The 20,932-nt window shown below is 45.3% G+C and overlaps 1 protein-coding gene across 1 annotated transcript in view; it reads right to left on the bottom strand.

Moving 5' to 3' along the window:
• Positions 1–20,932, bottom strand: part of reln (reelin) — a gene marked incomplete at its 5' end in the record, with an annotated part of 35,002 nt that overhangs the window by 9,482 nt on the left and 4,588 nt on the right. The window contains 26 exons of the mRNA XM_056467426.1: positions 89–266; positions 412–552; positions 1,653–1,821; positions 1,911–2,160; positions 2,469–2,727; positions 2,810–2,960; positions 3,807–4,030; positions 4,146–4,372; positions 5,034–5,136; positions 5,300–5,468; positions 5,663–5,845; positions 5,933–6,017; positions 6,198–6,375; positions 6,467–6,607; positions 11,235–11,508; positions 11,639–11,833; positions 11,934–12,092; positions 12,248–12,324; positions 12,433–12,646; positions 13,136–13,293; positions 13,727–13,962; positions 14,131–14,337; positions 14,959–15,130; positions 18,910–19,115; positions 19,337–19,523; positions 20,600–20,737. Of these exons, the coding sequence (XP_056323401.1) occupies positions 89–266; positions 412–552; positions 1,653–1,821; positions 1,911–2,160; positions 2,469–2,727; positions 2,810–2,960; positions 3,807–4,030; positions 4,146–4,372; positions 5,034–5,136; positions 5,300–5,468; positions 5,663–5,845; positions 5,933–6,017; positions 6,198–6,375; positions 6,467–6,607; positions 11,235–11,508; positions 11,639–11,833; positions 11,934–12,092; positions 12,248–12,324; positions 12,433–12,646; positions 13,136–13,293; positions 13,727–13,962; positions 14,131–14,337; positions 14,959–15,130; positions 18,910–19,115; positions 19,337–19,523; positions 20,600–20,737 (4,681 nt within the window). The remainder of the gene's footprint in view (positions 1–88; positions 267–411; positions 553–1,652; positions 1,822–1,910; positions 2,161–2,468; positions 2,728–2,809; positions 2,961–3,806; positions 4,031–4,145; positions 4,373–5,033; positions 5,137–5,299; positions 5,469–5,662; positions 5,846–5,932; positions 6,018–6,197; positions 6,376–6,466; positions 6,608–11,234; positions 11,509–11,638; positions 11,834–11,933; positions 12,093–12,247; positions 12,325–12,432; positions 12,647–13,135; positions 13,294–13,726; positions 13,963–14,130; positions 14,338–14,958; positions 15,131–18,909; positions 19,116–19,336; positions 19,524–20,599; positions 20,738–20,932) is intronic.

The raw sequence follows: 20,932 nt of genomic DNA, 5'->3' as shown, positions 1-20,932 counted from the left end.
AGCCCACGGATGTTCTCAATATTAATGTGTGTCTCCTCAATATTAACTGAGTGTGAAAGACCAGTGTGAGTGTGTTCTAGAGGTTTACCCCGCTGAAGTGCAGCGCTGACCCGGACGCCACCGCCCCGCACACACTGCTGATCTTCCCTCCGGTCAGCAGCTGCCAGTGTGTGAGCGCCGGCGCTCGGCTGAAACTGTCCTTCAGCTGCACGGGCAGAGACGCCAGCGGCTGCTCACAGGAGTCACCGGACCACCCGGGGTCACACCTGCAGGAGGAGAGCGTCAGCAGCGTACACACACATGCACGCATACCCACACTTACACACACATGCAAGCACACACACGCACACACCCGGGTCACACCTGCAGAAGGAGAGCATCTGCAGCACACACACATGCACACAGACTTACACACAGGCGCCCCGTCTGCAGCGTCCGCGGCCCGAGCACATGTCTGCGCAGGCGTCCCCGATGTACAGGTTATCCAGAGCCCAGGTCTGCTGCTTATCGAAGGGAGCCGGCTGGAACCAGCGGAACCGCGTGGCTGAGGACCTGAAACAGCAGCAGGAGCGCTCAGTTCTGCTGTCGTTACTACACCGGTCTAAACACATGATAACACACGTCACAGCAGCACAGCCACACACACCAGGAGGCTTGGCTTCTCTGGATGAGGCTTTCTGTGTGTGGGACTCTCATTTCACAGGATCACATGATGATGCAGAACTCACTCAGAGCAATGAATGACAGGACAGAAGAAAGCTCAGCGGTTACAGGTGTGTGTCCTCACTCTGTGGATTTTATATTCCTCTCCTAGACCGCCAGCTTATCGTGTTGGAGGAGTGTGAGTGCCTGAATGACCCAGTGAGCCGTGTGTTCTGAGGACTGACGCCCCTGTAGGCTCTCCCAGGGCGAAAGGGTTCTAGCTAACAGGTCAGAGTAACCGCAACTCAAAAACACTTGTTGAGGAGAATAAACTGAGGAGCGGGACGTCACTAAGTGTGGTGCAGTCTGATGGCTGGGTTATCGAATGCGAGCTGGGTTATTCTCCATGGTACACGGACACTTTCCCTGATGAAGGAAAGGGTTGCCCCTGTACCTGTGGGCTGGGGTCTGTCTCTGTGGTCTCTCTGTAGTTTGTGCTTACAGGATGGACAGTTATTTATTAGAGGTTATTAGAGCAGTCTGGGGTCTGGGTTGTTCTGCTGGGCTCTTCAACGTCCACATGACGACAGTGAAACCTGCAGAGGCGTGATTGGAGGAACAGCTTTCACCTCAGTCTGAGCGAGTTCAGTGACTGGATTTCTGTGCTAGTCACAGTTTTCTATAACATGCAGCTCGCTTGAGCATCAGGAGTCCATCAGAGCGACCCAGGACACACTCCAGGAGCTCGATCATGCGTTTCATCTGATCTCCATCTGTATGTCTTCAACCCTCAGGTGAAGAGAAAGGCAGAGCTGTCCACTTTTATAACGCAGTCGTCAGTGTCCTCAAACATGAGCTGATGCTGCAGTGTGGACGCCGACTGGAACACTATCCACACCATAGTGTTTTACCCTCACACACTAGTGTAAATGTGCCTCAGCTCACAGTGTCTGGTTAGCACAGCTGTGTGTTTCCCCTGAGCTGGTGTGTGTGTGTGTGTGTGTGTTTACCTGGCGTAGTGTGGTATGGGTAGAGTAACTCTGCCCCACTTGTTGTAGGTGTCAGACACCAGCAGCCGCTGCAGTGTGTATGAGGAGCAGTCGGCGCTCGCAGGAAGACAATCCCTGACCAGCGGCAGCCATGACAGACCCAGATCCAGAGAATACTCCAGCTCCACCGCTGCACACACACATGCCAGAACCCGCAGTCAGTGTACACACGCAGTGTCAGCATGCACACACACGCCATAAGCACACACACAGACGTACTGTAGCAGGAGGATGTGACGGAGCAGGATGCGGAGAAGTCGAACTGTATGAAGGCGTCGGGCCCCAGGCTGATGTCGGTGGTGACGCCGTAGCGAGTGTTTGACTTCTCGATGAACGCGAACGCTGCGCCATCGGACCCACACACTGGCATCCGTGTGCCGCCCGGGTGCAGCAGCCAGGAGCGCCCGTCTGTGGAGGAGAAATCATCCTCCAGCGGCCCCCAGCCACTGGCACTGCCACCTACCACCAGCTGCACACACACACACACACACACACACACACACACACACACACACGCACACACACACACACACACACACACACACACACAGACACACACACACACACACACACACACACACACACACACACACACGCACACACACACACACACACACACACACACACACACACACACACACACACACACACGCACACACACACACACACGCACACACACACAGACACACACACACACACAGAGACAGGGTTCATATCAATACAGACACACGTGTGTAACGTGTTCATTCTGTTGTGTTTGTGTGTGTGTGGTCATACTTTATCGATGACCCAGGGGCTGTGGAAGTGTCCGCTCTCGGATGGCTGCCACCAGCGCAGGCGTGTCGCGGGTGTGCGCGCTCTCAGCGGGATCTCCAGGGCCACCAGGTGAGCCTGGTTACTGCTGTTGCTGTACAGGAACTCCTGCAGGAGAGTCCAGGTCAGGCCCGCGTCCACCGAGAACTGCAGCAGCACTGGCTGAGAGCGCGGGTCCGGGGCCGCCTTCCCACAGCCCAGCCGCAGGAAGAACTGGATGAACCTGCACACACACACACACACACACACACACTGAACACGTGCGCTCCATCTGCAGAGAGTGTGTGTGGGGGGGTCTGCTGTACCGAGCGTTGGACAGGTCCAGGTCCAGCGTCTCCAGCATGCGCAGGCCGTCCTCGCTGAAGAACAGGTGGTTCCCGCTGGTGGTGATGCCGCACTTCCTGGACGGCTTTCCTCCACTCATCAGCCGGAAGTGCTCAGACTCCAGAACCGATCCTGACACACAATCACAGCGGTAGAATGATGATGATGTTTACTGTATACAGATGAAGACAGTTATTAGCATTTATTATATATTTATAGTCCTGCTCAACGCCTGCTACACCTTTATACACACAATAGTTCAATAACTCGTCTCGAATAACTGATCATCGTTACATTAATCACAGCACACTAGCATTCAGTACAATTTAGATTAAATGTTTTATTTTTAATCAGGCTTGTGATTGGACAACAATGCTGTGTTCTGTAGAAAATCGAATAATAATTTGTTAGGGGGGTACGGTGGTGCAGTGGTGAGCACTGTGGCCTCACAGCAAGAAGGTCGCTGGTTCGAGTCCCGGCTGGGTCAGTTGGTGTTTCTGTGTGGAGTTTGCATGTTCTCCCCGTGTTGGTGTGGGTTTCCTCCGGGTGCTCCGGTTTCCCCCACAGTCCAAACACATGCGCTATAGGGGAACTGATCAACTAAACTGGCCGTAGTGTATGAGTGTGTGTGAGTGTTTCCCAGTACTGGGTTGCAGCTGGAACGGCATCCGCTGCGTAAAACATATGCTAGAATAGTTGGTGGTTCATTCCGCTGTGGCGACCCCTGATGAATAAGGGACTAAGCCAAAAAAAGAATGAATAATTTGTTAAGGGGGCTGATAATATCGAGCACAGCAGTTTTTACAGGTTTAAAGTCTGTATTTTTATTACAGCCAAAAGATAAACATAATAATGTGAAATCCTGTGAAAGATGTGCTGTGTTGAACAACATATTAATCCACATGTGCCTCGTCATTAATATTGTGTGGGTTCTGTTGTTCCTCTAACACACACACACACACACACACACACACACACCTTCAAAATCCTCCTTCAGGAAGTCTGGATTGGGCAGATCCGCGATGGAGCAGTCTGGACCGGAGTATCCCGGGTCACAGTCACAGTGAGTGCCCTGAACACACACACCGCGCCCGCTGCACATGCCTGGGCACTGCGGCCCGATGTACACACTGTCCAGAGCCCAGGTGGGCGGAGCTACACCACCCGAAAAAAAGCCCTGGTACCAGCGGAACCTGACAGAGCTGCAGAGCACAGAAAAGCATCAGAAGACACACACATATATATACACACACACACACACACACACACACACACACACACACACACACACACTCACTCACTCACTCACTCACTCACCCACAGAGCCGCAGTGTGCCCAGCGGTATGCTCTCCCTCCTCCAGCGTGGGCTGGTTCCGGGGTAGTACACGCTGGCCGGGTGCAGCTGAGTGGAGCACAGGGAGCTCAGTCTTGGACCCCCGGCACACAGCGGAACCAGCAGCTGCCACGATGCGCCGAAATCTCGAGAAAACTCCAGACGCACGGGGTTCAGCGAGGAGCTCTCGGCGGTGCAGCCCACGTTAATCTACAGCAGGAGTCACGGGAGAGGGTGTGTTCACACAACAATCAGCATCATCCCATCATTTACACATTAAGTGTGTGTGTGTGTGTGTGTGTGTGTGTGTGTGTGTGTGTGTGTGTGTGTGTGTGTGTGTGTGTGTGTGAATCTCTTCTGTCACTCTAATCTGAATGTGTAAATGATCTACAACAGCAGCGGTTTATATCAGCAGTCTGAAACTAGTCTAATAAAGCGCATCCTCCATGACACAAAGTGACTGATGCAGAGACAACACAACACACTCCTGTCCAGCTGGTGGCGCTGATGCACTTCAGCAAAGAGGAGTACAATGGGCTGCCAGTCGCCGGAAGTTACACAACTTGTACTGTATAGTTTACAGTATGTGCAGTTTTAAATGCGGATACTTTGCACTAGGGGCGCTTCATTGGGCTTGTTCATACTGCTGATAAAACCAGCTGCCCTGCACTGGTGTCGAGCTGACAGCCAAAATTAATTCTATAAACGTCTCAGACTGGATTAGACTGAAGGAGGACCATCCTGTACAATATGCGGGATGCCTTTTTCAGTTTTGGGTGAACTAACCCTTCATTGCTGATCTAGACTAGGATAATAAGAGGATCAGCGGATCAGTGTTACTGTGAGAGTGTTCGGACAGAACGAGCTTCACCTGGAACTGGATGACGGTGTTCTCGTTGACGTCGATGTCTCGGGTGGTGATGGAGTGTTCGCCGAGCTCGCTGGACATGAACACCATGGCGGAGTCCTCTTCCCTGAAGAACAACAGCAGAACATTACTGTTATAATATAGCTGCCCATTCTCAGTAGAGGAGCAGCCCAGCACCACGGCTCTGCTAAACTGCGGTGTGTATCATCAGTGTGTGCTGCGGTGTGTATCATCAGTATGTGCTGCGGTGTGGATGGGAACACACTCACGCTCCTGCTCTCTGGTACGGGCAGTAGAAGCCGGTGTTTCCTCCAGGGTAAAACAGCCAGTTCTGCTCCTGTGGGCCGGACTCAAAGCCGTCCAGCACCAGCGGCGCTCTGCTGAGGGAGTCTCCGTCCAGCAGCAGGTCATCCAACACCCACACCTCCTCCTTCTTACCTGAGGGAACACAGACAGACAAGAAGACCAGTGTAGTAATGGGACAAAGCCTGAAACCAACCCACAGCTGCGCTCGCCATCGCCTACTACTGGAGTCTGTGTGTGTGTGTGTGTGTGTGTGTGTGAGAGAGAGTGTGTGTGTGTGTGTGTGTGTGTGAGAGAGAGAGAGTGTGTGTGTGTGTGTGTACTCTCACCGCTGTTGTAGGGCTGCCACAGGCGGAAGCGTGTAGCGTTGGTCTGTGCGCTGGCAGGGAGGCTCATGTGGACGAACAGTGTGTCAGTGGATGTGGGGAAATAAAACTCATCTATCAGCAGCCAGCTGATCCCTCCGTTCACTGAATACTGCAGCAGCACTGAGTGAGAGCGCTCCGGCACTCCTACACACACACACACACACACACACACACGCAGTCAGCGGTCATGCGGTGGTCAGGGTTGGTGTCAGACAGGTAACTCATGCTCACCCTTAGTGATGAACTTGAATGAGAACTGGATGTAGAGTGTGTGTGTGCAGTCCAGATCAGCTGACACCAGCATGCGCAGACCCTCCTGCAGCACAACACACCATCAACACACTCACTGATAAAACACTTCAACAACACTGCTGTGAGCGTAAGTGTGTACAAGAGCCATCATAGGAGATTAAAGAGGAGAACCTGAACCACACACAACTGAGAGACTGAACTGGAGGAGGCAGATCTGGTGTGTGTGTGTGTGTGTGATACTGACTCCTTTAAAGATGAGTGCGGTTCCTGACTTCAGTGGTTCTCCGCTCAGTGTTCCCCGCTCTGCGCCGTACACCTCTGGCCACACGTCTGAGCGCAGGACCTCATTAAAATCCTCCTTCAGGACGGACGGCAGAGCGACTGCAGGCACACAGTGCGGCCCGCCGAAACCCGGGTCACAGCTGAGGAGAACACACACACACACTATAAACGCACACTCACAGACACACAGACACACACACAGTATCCTCGGTTTCACACACACACACTCACACACAGTGTCCTCCATCACACAGGCCGTGTCCTGAGCACATCCAGGGGCAGCCGGGCGTCAGCAGCACGTTATCCAGCGCCCAGCCGTCAGCTCCGGGAGCAAAGTGAGGCTGAATCCAGCGGAACCGGGTTCTTGGAGAACTACAGAGAACACACACACACACACACATGTGGAGAACAGAAAGAGTGTTGGAGATACTTACACTGCAGCATCATAACAGTGATCCAGAGTAAAATAATAACTAACTGACAAACCACAAAGTTACTCACGTACACATATACTCATCTATACACATGTGCACATATATATCCCATATACTTATCTATACACATGTGCACATATATATCCCATATACTCATCTATACACATGTGCACATATATATCCCATATACTCATCTATACACATGTGCACATATATATCCCATATACTCATCTATACACATGTGCACATATATATCCCATATACTCATCTATACACATGTGCACATATATATCCCATATACTTATCTATACACATGTGCACATATATATCCCATATACTCATCTATACACATGTGCACATATATATCCCATATACTCATCTATACACATGTGCACATATATATCCCATATACTCATCTATACACATGTGCACATATATATCCCATATACTCATCTATACACATGTGCACATATATATCCCATATACTCATCTATATACATGTGCACATATATATCCCATATACTCATCTATATACATGTGCATATATATATCCCATATACTCATCTTTATACATGTGCACATATATATCCCATATACTCATCTATATACATGTGCACATATATATCCCATATACTCATCTTTATACATGTGCACATATATATCCCATATACTCATCTTTATACATGTGCACATATATATCCCATATACTCATCTATACACATGTGCACATATATATCCCATATACTCATCTATACACATGTGCACATATATTTCCCATATACTCATCTATACACATGTGCACATATATATCCCATATACTCATCTATACACATGTGCACATATATATCCCATATACTCATCTATACACATGTGCACATATATATCCCATATACTCATCTATACACATGTGCACATATATATCCCATATACCCATCTATACACATGTGCACATATATATCCCATATACCCATCTATATACATGTGCACATATATATCCCACATACTCATCTATATACATGTGCACATATATATCCCATATACTCATCTATACACATGTGCACATATATATCCCATATACTCATCTATACACATGTGCACATATATATCCCATATACTCATCTATACACATGTGCACATATATATCCCATATACTCATCTATACACATGTGCACATATATATCCCATATACTTATCTATACACATGTGCACATATATATCCCATATACTCATCTATACACATGTGCACATATATATCCCATATACTCATCTATACACATGTGCACATATATATCCCATATACTCATCTATACACATGTGCACATATATATCCCATATACTCATCTATACACATGTGCACATACATATCCCATATACTCATCTATACACATGTGCACATATATATCCCATATACTCATCTATATACATGTGCACATATATATCCCATATACTCATCTATACACATGTGCCCATATATATCCCATATACTCATCTATACACATGTGCACATATATATCCCATATACTCATCTATACACATGTGCACATATATATCCCATATACCCATCTATACACATGTGCACATATATATCCCATATACCCATCTATATACATGTGCACATATATATCCCACATACTCATCTATATACATGTGCACATATATATCCCATATACTCATCTATACACATGTGCACATATATATCCCATATACTCATCTATACACATGTGCACATATATATCCCATATACTCATCTATACACATGTGCACATATATATCCCATATACTCATCTATACACATGTGCACATATATATCCCATATACCCATCTATACACATGTGCACATATATATCCCATATACTCATCTTTATACATGTGCACATATATATCCCATATACTCATCTATACACATGTGCACATATATATCCCATATACTCATCTATACACATGTGCACATATATATCCCATATACTCATCTATACACATGTGCACATATATATCCCATATACTCATCTATATACATGTGCACATATATATCCCATATACTCATCTATATACATGTGCACATATATATCCCATATACTCATCTATATACATGTGCACATATATATCCCATATACTCATCTTTATACATGTGCACATATATATCCCATATACTCATCTATACACATGTGCACATATATATCCCATATACTCATCTATATACATGTGCACATATATATCCCATATACTCATCTATACACATGTGCACATATATATCCCATATACTCATCTTTATACATGTGCACATATATATCCCATATACTCATCTATACACATGTGCACATATATATCCCATATAATCATCTATACACATGTGCACATATATATCCCATATACTCATCTATACACATGTGCACATATATATCCCATATACTCATCTATACACATGTGCACATATATATCCCATATACTCATCTATATACATGTGCACATATATATCCCATATACTCATCTATACACATGTGCACATATATATCCCATATACTCATCTATACACATGTGCACATATATATCCCATATACTCATCTATACACATGTGCACATATATATCCCATATACTCATCTATACACATGTGCACATATACATCCCATATACTCATCTATACACATGTGCACATATATATCCCATATACTCATCTATACACATGTGCACATATATATCCCATATACTCATCTATATACATGTGCACATATATATCCCATATACTCATCTATACACATGTGCCCATATATATCCCATATACTCATCTATATACATGTGCACATATATATCCCATATACTCATCTATATACATGTGCACATATACATCCCATATACTCATCTATACACATGTGCACATATATATCCCATATACTCATCTATATACATGTGCACATATATATCCCATATACTCATCTATACACATGTGCACATATATATCCCATATACTCATCTATACACATGTGCACATATATATCCCATATACTCATCTATACACATGTGCACATATATATCCCATATACTCATCTATACACATGTGCACATATATATCCCATATACTCATCTATACACATGTGCACATATATATCCCATATACTCATCTATACACATGTGCACATATATATCCCATATACTCATCTATACACATGTGCACATATATATCCCATATACTCATCTATACACATGTGCACATATATATCCCATATACTCATCTATACACATGTGCACATATATATCCCATATACTCATCTATACACATGTGCACATATATATCCCATATACTCATCTATACACATGTGCACATATATATCCCATATACATATCTATATAGGAGTGCCCATACATATCCCATATACTCATCTAATATATCCCATATACTCATCTATATTGGAGTGCTCATATACATATCTATATAGGAGTGCCCATATATAGCCCATATACATATCTATATAGAAGTGCCCATATATAGCCCATATACTTATCTATATAGGAGTGCCCACACTTATCTGTATAGGAGTGCCCATATATAGCCCATATACTTATCTGTATAGGAGTGCCCATATATAGCCCATATACTTATCTGTATAGGAGTGCCCATATATAGCCCATATACTTATCTATATAGGAGTGCCCATATATAGCCCATATACATATCTATATAGGAGTTCCCATATATAGCCCATATACTTATCTATATAGAAGTGCCCACATATAGCCCATATATAGCCCATATACTTATCTCTATAGGAGTGCCCATATATAGCCCATATATAGCCCATATACTTATCTCTATAGGAGTGCCCATATTTAGCCCATATACTTATCTGTATAGTAGTGCCCATATATAGCCCATATACTTATCTATATAGAAGTGCCCATATATAGCCCATATACATATCTATATAGAAGTGCCCATATATAGCCCATATATAGCCCATATACTTATCTATATAGGAGTGCCCATATATAGCCCATATACTTATCTCTATAGGAGTGCCCATATATAGCCCATATATAGCCCATATACTTATCTCTATAGGAATGCCCATATATAGCCCATATACTTATCTGTATAGGAGTGCCCATATATATTTAGCCCATATACATATCTATATAGGAGTGCCCATATTTAGCCCATATACATATCTATATAGGAGTGTCCATATACTTATGTATATACATGTACCCATATATAGCCCATGTACTTATACAGGACATTTCTATGTAGTGTTCTTGTTCCTGCTGTTAGCTGTAGCACTACTGTGCTGTCATGGTGACGCTGGTAAAATGAAACCCTTTGGATTAGATGTGCTGTCTGTAAATGTGGAGATTTTAGTGTTTTTATGAAGTTATTGAGTTAAATTTAAAGTCTTACAAAATGTCTTGATATTATTTAATAAAATAGTAAATTATTATTACAAAGCATTTGCCCATCATTTATCATTTGCCCGCTGTTATCATCTTCTGTGTGTGTGTGTGTGTGTATGTGTGTGTGTGTGTGTGTGTGTGTGTGTGTGTGTGTGTGTGTGTTTGTGTGAGTGAGGCCTACATGGCAGCGCTGGGCAGGTATACAGTGATCCTCCTCCACTGCAGGTGTTGCGGAGCGCTGTATACCGAGCGCTGTGTGTACGCTGAGCAGCCGATGGCGGGTGGCACACACTCGGTCTGCACAAGGCTCCAGTGGCGTCCGCAGTCGGTGGAGAACTCCAGTTGCACACCGTGAGATGCAGATGCAGACTTACTGCAGCCGAAGCTCAGCTCAAACTGCAGGAAGGAGGAGCCAGACACCTCGAAGTCCCAGCTCTCAGCCACCCGCGGACGCTCTGTGACACACACACACACACACACGCGCGCGCGCGTACACTTCAGTCAGCTGAGCTACACTCGAATACACATACATACGTGTGTGTGTGTGTGTGTGTGTGTGTGTGTGTGTGTGTGTGTCAGACTCACTGTCCAGCGCCTCAGAGTTGAAGTTGAGCACAGTGGTGTGTGTGTGGCAGTCCTCCACCAGTTCTCCTCCGGTGACTCGGTACCAGTTGTGTCTGAGCGGCGCTGCCGTGTCAAACGTGTCATAGAATCCGCTTCTGGAGCTGTCGTTCATCCCGATCAGAACATTATCCAGAGCCCACTGGGCCGAGTGTTTACCTGAGGGGAGAGCAGCATTACCCCTCCAGCAGCACACAGCGGTGGAGAGTGTGTGTTCTGCAGGTCTGTGTGTGTAGAGTGTGTGTGTGTGTGTGCTCACCCTGCTGTGGCTGCCACCAGCGGAACACAGTGTGTGGGGTTTTGGCTGGCGCCGGCAGCTCGATGGTCACCACCTGCGGCTCCAGGAAGGAACTGAAGTCGAGCTCTCGCAGCAGCTGCCACTGCACACCGTTATTGATGGAGAACTGCACGATCACACCTGCACACACACACACACACACACACACACACACACACACACACAGCAGAAGATGAAATTATTCGACAAGATGTGAAATTTTCTGTGTGTGTCAGTCCTGTACTCCATCAGTGCAGCTGATGAACACACACACACACACACACACACACACACACCTTCGTTCCGTGTGCGGGGCCGAGTGCAGGAGGAGCCCATGTTCTTCCCCCCGATGCGAATGTAGAACTGAACCAACCTGCAGGAGAGCAGAGGGTGAGAAGAGTGTGTGTGTTAGTTTACTCACTGTCAAGTGTGTGCTCTAACTGTATGTGTGGTGGTCAGCGGTGTGTGTGTGTGCTCTGACCGTGTGTGTGTGGTGTCCAGCGGTGCGGTGCGAGCCTCCCGCCGGCCCAGACTGCTGAAGTACAGCCCTTTCCCCTCGCCGATGGTCCCGCAGCCGTCGCCCACCGCCCCGCCGCTCAGACTCTGCCACTGCGCGCTCAGCTTACCCTCGAACCCGTCCGACAGCTCAGAGGGACTCACTGCAGACGGTACACAGCTGGAGCGCTCCAGCTCCACTGACACACACACACAGAAAGACACACACACACACGCACACACATTCATAAGCACATCACATCATATCGATGCCACTGGGGTGAGTCAATCATCTCATTTCACACTGACATCAGAGTACTCTGCTCGATTTAAGGAGGAACTCTCTTCATGACTCTGAACACAACACCATCTCTCTGTGCTCGTCTAGAAAATACTGACTGATGGAAGAGTTTGGAGATATGCGGACTAGAAACAACACACATTTTGTTTACAGTGTACTGTAGTGGTGGCGCAGTGGGTAGCACGATAGCCACACAGCAAGAAGGTCTCAGGTTCAAGTCTCGGATGGGTCAGTTGGTGTTTCTGTGTGGAGTTTGCATGTTCTCCCTGTGTTCGCGTGGGTTTCCTCCGGGTGCTCTGGTTTCCCCCACAGTCCATGTGTGATGGTATATGTGTGTGTGTGTGTGTGTGTGTGTGTGTGTGTGTGTGTGTATGTGTGAGTGTGTTACCAGTGTATCCCATGTCGCAGAAGCAGACTCCGGAGATGCAGTCTCCATGACCGCCGCAGTGATTAGGGCACGGCTCAGAGATGTAGACGCCGTCCAGAGCGAAGGGGGGAGCGTCCCGATACACACTGCTCTCCTGGAACCAGCGGAAACGCGTCTTGCTGGAAAACACAGAAGATCACGCAGACCTCATCAACACTGCGCCTGCACTCGGGACTTACGAGCCTGCAGCACTACACCAGTCTTACAGTTGAGGACTCAGACAATAACACACTGCATGGGTCAAACATATTACTGTAAGCTGCAGTCACTGAAATAATCAGTAAAGAGCATCACCATGCAGATATTTCATCACTTCCTGTATACTAAAACTGCTTCAGGTGATGTGGGATATACATTAGACTAGACTGACACGTGAGGACCTGTGTACAAACTGGAAAACTCAAAGAGCATGACTCCTCACTGTGCTTTAGCAAAGACCCACACTCAGAGAGAAAGAAGCTGAACACACACACACACACACACGCACACACACACGCACATCAGGCTGGTTATCAGGGGTCAGCACTGTAAAAATGACCCAGCAGTAGTCACCTGGCAGCCACAGCTCGTGGTATCACCACAGTGATGCGGGTCCAGCGCTCGTAGTCCCCGGTGTAGTAAACGCTGGGCTCCCGGAGCTCACGGCCGCTGCCCTCACAGCCGGACGCCGCAGGGGATTCTGGGAAACAGCCGTCCTGAACCAGAGCCCAGGTGCGGCCCGCGTCATGAGAATACTGGAGCAGCACCGGCGCCGACGCACTGAACACCGACTCACAGCCTATATTCAGCTGAGGAGGGGAGATACACACACACACACACAACAGAGTCATCTGTACACATTCATGTTCAGCAGAACATGGGTGTGTAAAGACGACTCTAGCGTGTGTGTGTGTGTGTGTGTGTGTGTGTGTGTGTGTGTGTTACAGCAGATCTACTGGTGTGTTCTCCATCAGCACCTTGAACTGCAGTGTGTATCCGGGCCGCAGCGCCAGGTCTCGGGTCACTGCCACCCGGTCTCCATCCGCGCGGCCGAAGATGATGGCGGAGGGCGCGGGCGAGCAGAAGCTGGCGTTCTGCTCCTTCTCCAGGCCTTCGTTCCCCAGCAGCAGCCACACACTCATCTGGCTGAGCGGATGGTCGAACGCCGGCTTCTCGTAGAAGTTCTGCAGAGAAACACACAGAATCAGGAGTTCTGCATCCGCACCGCAGACCAGCAGAACTTTGCAGAACCCAGCAGAACCCAGCAGAACACACTACACTCATAATTAAGAAGCATTTCCTGGATAAACACCAGATACTGCAGTGTTCAGAGTCAGTTTCAATGAGTCAGAATGAAGGGAGTTTTTCAGCAGAATAATCAGCCAATGGGGGAGCAGAGTAATGTCATCAAAGAGAAATCTAGTGTGTGTGTGTGTGTGTGTGTGTGCGTGTGTGTGTGTGTGTGTGTGTGTGTGTGCGTGTGCGCGTGTGTGTGTGCGTGTGCGTCCGCGTGCGCGTGTGTGTGTGTGTGTGTGTGTGTGTGTGTGAGTGTGTGTGTGTGTGTGTGTGTGTGTGTGTGCGTGTGTGTGTGTGTGTGTGTGTGTATGTATGCTCGTGTGGTGAATTAGACAGAACATTTTTGTGCATATAAGTATAAGAAACACACGTGATCATTAGTGAAGGAGACGCAGTGTGTTACGTCTAGAGGATGCTGCTCGGGTTTTTAAGAGTTTTTAGATATTTGGAGTAAAAACAAGACGAAAGCTCTGAGTAGGAAGTGTGTGTGTGTGCGCATGTGTGTGTACCTGTGGCAGTGTGGGGTCTGCAGCGGGCACGATGTGTTTCTGCCGCTCAGACAGGATGATCACGTCATCAATCGCCCACTGATCGTAGCCCTCGCCCGAGTGCAGCGGCTGCCACCAGCGGAACCGTGTGCAGGGGGTCTTAGAGGCCAGCGGCAGCTCATAGTGTACAAACCTAAACACACACACACACACACACACACACACACACACACACACACACACACACACAAGCAGAGGAGTTTAATCTATACAGTGCTCAGGAGACGGCAGGCTTCATATGCACTAAAATACAGCAGACTCTGAGGAATTATTCAGCAGATCAACTCCAGGAGAAATCAAACCCTTTTATTGGTAAATACAAATAATATCATAGAAATAATGTTGACTGCACTGCAAACATGCGGCGCTTACTGAGAGATTCTGTCTGGTTTACATATCTAATCATTCTTACATCAGTCAGCATTTTCTAGACCAGCAAAGATATAGTGTTGTGTTCAGAATAATGAGTCAAAATGAAGAGAGAATCTCCTGAAAACAAGCAGAATAATCTGATAATGGAGGAAGAGAATAATCTGATAATGGAGGAAGAGAATAATCTGATAATGGAGGAAGAGAATAATCTGATAATGGAGGAACAGAATAATCTGACAATGGAGGAAGAGAATAATCTGATAATGGAGGAAGAGAATAATCTGATAATGGAGGAAGAGAATAATCTGATAATGGAGGAAGCAGAATAATCTGACAATGGAGGAAGAGAATAATCTGATAATGGAGGAAGAGAATAATCTGATAATGGAGGAAGAGAATAATCTGATAATGGAGGAAGAGAATAATCTGATAATGGAGGAACAGAATAATCTGATAATGGAGGAAGAGAATAATCTGATAATGGAGAAAGAGAATAATCTGATAATGGAGGAAGAGAATAATCTGATAATGGAGGAAGAGAATAATCTGATAATGGAGGAAGAGAATAATCTGATAATGGAGGAAGAGAATAATCTGATAATGGAGGAAGAGAATAATCTGATAATGGAGGAAGAGAATAGTCTGATAATGGAGGAAGAGAATAATCTAACAATGGAGGAAGAGAATAATCTGATAATGGAGGAAGCAGAATAATCTGATAATGGAGGAAGAGAATAATCTGATAATGGAGGAAGAGAATAATCTGATAATGGAGGAAGAGAATAATCTGATAATGGAGGAAGAGAATAATCTGATAATGAAGGAAGAGAATAATCTGATAATGGAGGAAGAGAATAATCTGATAATGAAGGAAGAGAATAATCTGATAATGGAGGAAGAGAATAATCTGATAATGAAGGAAAGAGAATAATCGGATAATGAAGGAAGAGAATAATCTGATAATGGAGGAAGAGAATAATCTGATAATGAAGGAAGAGAATAATCTGATAATGGAGGAAGAGAATAATCTGATAATGGAGGAAGCAGAATAATCTGACAATGGAGGAAGCAGAATAATCTGATAATGGAGGAAGAGAATAATCTGATAATGGAGGAAGAGAATAATCTGATAATGGAGGAAGAGAATAATCTGATAATGGAGGAAGAGAATAATCTGATAATGGAGGAAGAGAATTATCTGATATGGAGGAAGAGAATAATCTGACAATGGAGGAAGAGATAATCTGATTAAATGGAGGGAAGAAAAATAATCTGACAATGGAGGAAGAGAATAATCTGATAATGGAGGAAGAGAATAATCTGATAATGGAGGAACAGAATAATCTGATAATGGAGGAAGAGAATAATCTGACAATGGAGGAAGAGAATAATCTGATAATGGAGGAAGAGAATAATCTGATAATGGAGGAAGAGAATAATCTGACAATGGAGGAAGCAGAATAATCTGATAATGGAGGAAGAGAATAATCTGATAATGGAGGAAGAGAATAATCTGATAATGGAGGAAGAGAATAATCTGATAATGGAGGAAGAGAATAATCTGATAATGGAGGAAGAGAATAATCTGATAATGGAGGAAGAGAATAATCTGACAATGGAGGAAGAGAATAATCTGATAATGGAGGAAGAGAATAATCTGATAATGGAGGAAGAGAATAATCTGATAATGGAGGAAGAGAATAATCTGATAATGGAGGAAGAGAATAATCTGATAATGGAGGAAGAGAATAATCTGATAATGGAGGAAGAGAATAATCTGACAATGGAGGAAGAGAATAATCTGACAATGGAGGAAGAGAATAATCTGACAATGGAGGAAGAGAATAATCTGACAATGGAGGAAGAGAATAATCTGATAATGGAGGAAGACAATAATCTGATAATGGAGGAAGAGAATAATCTGATAATGGAGGAAGAGAATAATCTGATAATGGAGGAAGAGAATAATCTGATAATGGAGGAAGAGAATAATCTGATAATGGAGGAAGAGAATAATCTGATAATGGAGGAAGATAATAATCTGATAATGGAGGAAGAGAATAATCTGATAATGGAGGAAGAGAATAATCTGATAATGGAGGAAGAGAATAATCTGATAATGGAGGAAGAGAATAATCTGACAATGGAGGAACAGAATAATCTGATAATGGAGGAAGAGAATAATCTGATAATGAAGGAAGAGAATAATCTGACAATGGAGGAAGAGAATAATCTGATAATGGAGGAAGAGAATAATCTGATAATGGAGGAAGAGAATAATCTGATAATGGAGGAAGAGAATAATCTGATAATGGAGGAAGAGAATAATCTGACAATGGAGGAAGAGAATAATCTGACAATGGAGGAAGAGAATAATCTGATAATGGAGGAAGAGAATAATCTGATAATGGAGGAAGAGAATAATCTGATAATGAAGGAAGAGAATAATCTGACAATGGAGGAAGAGAATAATCTGATAATGGAGGAAGAGAATAATCTGATAATGGAGGAAGAGAATAATCTGATAATGGAGGAAGAGAATAATCTGATAATGGAGGAAGAGAATAATCTGATAATGGAGGAAGAGAATAATCTGATAATGGAGGAAGAGAATAATCTGATAATGGAGGAAGAGAATAATCTGATAATGGAGGAAAAGAATAATCTGATAATGGAGGAAGAGAATAATCTGATAATGGAGGAAGAGAATAATCTGATAATGGAGGAAGAGAATAATCTGATAATGGAGGAAGAGAATAATCTGATAATGGAGGAAGAGAATAATCTGATAATGGAGGAAGAGAATAATCTGATAATGGAGGAAGAGAATAATCTGATAATGGAGGAAGAGAATAATCTGATAATGGAGGAAGAGAATAATCTGATAATGGAGGAAGAGAATAATCTGATAATGGAGGAAGAGAATAATCTGATAATGGAGGAAGAGAATAATCTGACAATGGAGGAAGAGAATAATCTGACAATGGAGGAACAGAATAATCTGATAATGGAGGAAGAGAATAATCTGATAATGGAGGAAGAGAATAATCTGATAATGGAGGAAGAGAATAATCTGATAATGGAGGAAGAGAATAATCTGATAATGGAGGAAGAGAATAATCTGATAATGGAGGAAGAGAATAATCTGATAATGGAGGAAGAGAATAATCTGATAATGGAGGAAGAGAATAATCTGATAATGGAGGAAGAGAATAATCTGATAATGGAGGAAGAGAATACTCTCGTTTTTCCTCTTGGCATAAGACTGTTTTTCTTATTCTGTTTTTCAGTATTTCTGAACACAAGACTATATTTTGTGCTTCTTGATTTAAGAGTTTGGAGATAATTGGACCAGAATCCAGACAGAAACTAAAGTGCTAAAGTGCTAAAACCCTTTTGTGCAGTGTGCAGTAAACTAATAATAAGAAACAGAATCTTAAATAATGTGTATTGTGGTTAATTATGTAGAAAAGCTCATTAGTAGAGCACAGCGCTGTTGTTGTGCAGCTGCAGTGCTGTTTCCTAAGCGAGCGCTCTCACCGTGGCCTGGTGAAGTCGGTGAAGTACATCTCTGCTATCAGACCCCAGCTGATGCCTCCATCATTACTGTACTGCAGGAGAAGCCCCTCCTCCCTGCTGTCGCCCTGGTTACACTCAGCTCCGCCTCCGCCCATCCGCAGGTAGAACTGCACAAACTCCGCCCACTCCGTGTCTAAATCTGCGCTGAGCAGCTGCCGCAGTCCAGCCTGACCAGCAGAGGGCGACACACTGCATTACTGATGAGGAGAGACTGAAGGCCCGTTCACAGCCAGCAGGACAACATCAACATGAGGGTGAGTAGACCAGTGTCCAGATAAACACTCATGACCAGTTAATGTGTAGATTCTGCTGTTAACTGCTCATTATCTTGTGTGTCTAGCAGCTTCGACAGCAACAGTTCATCCACTCATCACACACACACACACACCTTACTGAAGTACAGTGAGGACCCCGAGGACACCACCCCGCAGCCCTGCTCCGGCAGCACCAGCTCTCCCCCCGTCACCTCCTGCCAGACGGACAGCAGACTCTCCACAGTCTCGAAGTCTGAGAGGACACTGGAGGACAGAGGGCTGACCGGCACACACTCCGAGCCCGAGAAGCCCTCATCACACCTGCACACACACACACACACACACACACACACACTGATCAGCCCATCGTCGGGATGAAGAAGCTTTATGGCTCCACACTGATCCAGCAGAGACTCTATAAATCTCCAGCGCCACCTTCAGCCATCACACAGTAGAGGACACACACATACACACACACACACACGCACACACACACACACACACACTGACACACATTGCAGGCACACACACACACACTGAACATATTGCAGGCAGACAGACAGACAGAGGAGAGCAGATTCCTCATTCTCCATTACTGATATGACTAAAGCACAGGGCTCAAACTCAGTTCCTGGAGGGCCGCAGCTCTGCACAGTTCTGCTCCAACCCTAATCTTAGTCTTGAACACCTTCATTAGTGGATCAGCTGTGTTTGATTAGGGTTGGAGCAGAGCTGTGCAGAGCTGCGAGCCTCCAGGAACTGAGTTTGAGCCCTGTGCTTTAACCCTTCATTATCACTCGAATCCTCTCGAGGATCTAAATAATATTTCACTTATAATCATAATTATAATGGATTTATTTCAGTCATTGAGTAAGGACGCTTAGTTAAAATCATGTAGAAAAATAATAATACAGTAGTCTGTTGAGGGAAATGATCATTTGCTGAGAATAAAAGCGGTGTGTGCTGCGCGGTGTTTAAGTGTAGAGTGTAGGAAAGAGCGCCCGTGCACGTGTGTGTGTGTGTGTGTGTGTGATAGTGAAGGACGCCTGGTCTCCTGCTCATCATTTATGGTCTGGAGTGTAATAAAGCTCAGCGATGCGCATCAGCACTGATCTCAGGCCTCCACATGTCATCCACACGCAGTGATGAAGCGCTGCAGATGAGTTGTGCTCTGTAACCCGGGTCAGGGTCCGCTTTAGCACTCACTGCAGACTCTGAAGACCGATGCTCCATGACAGCATCACCTCTTATACATACACATATATATTCTGCACATGTAGACTTCTCAACACATAGATATAAACGAAAGTCTCTGGATGAGGTGAATGGAGAAACAGCAGGACATCAGGAGATCCGGCTGTGGACTCAGTGTGTGTGTGTGTGTGTGTGTTTCTGACCTGCAGTGGCCGTGATCGCACCAGCCGTGACCGTGGCACATCTGTGGACACTGCTGCCCGATGTAGATGTCGTCCAGCGCCCACTCGTCCTGCTCCTGATAGTAGCTCTGGATCCAGCGGAAACGCGTCGCTGAAGACCTGAAGACCCGAGCAGGAGACGAGCAGAGGCAGAACATCAGCCGCAGGTCAAACATGAGTGGACACACGTGTTCATCACACACTCTATGCTTTATCTACAGACGCTACAGGCAACATTAATACATGAAGCAAGAGGGCTGACGACACTGTTTAACACACAACACAAAAGCACTGAAGCGCCTGACAGAACACACA

Source organism: Danio aesculapii, chromosome 10 (assembly GCF_903798145.1).
Source record: "Danio aesculapii chromosome 10, fDanAes4.1, whole genome shotgun sequence".
NCBI lineage: Eukaryota > Metazoa > Chordata > Actinopteri > Cypriniformes > Danionidae > Danio > Danio aesculapii.
The sequence above is the reverse complement of the archived record's forward strand: the minus strand, read 5'-3'. Positions and strand labels throughout refer to the sequence as shown.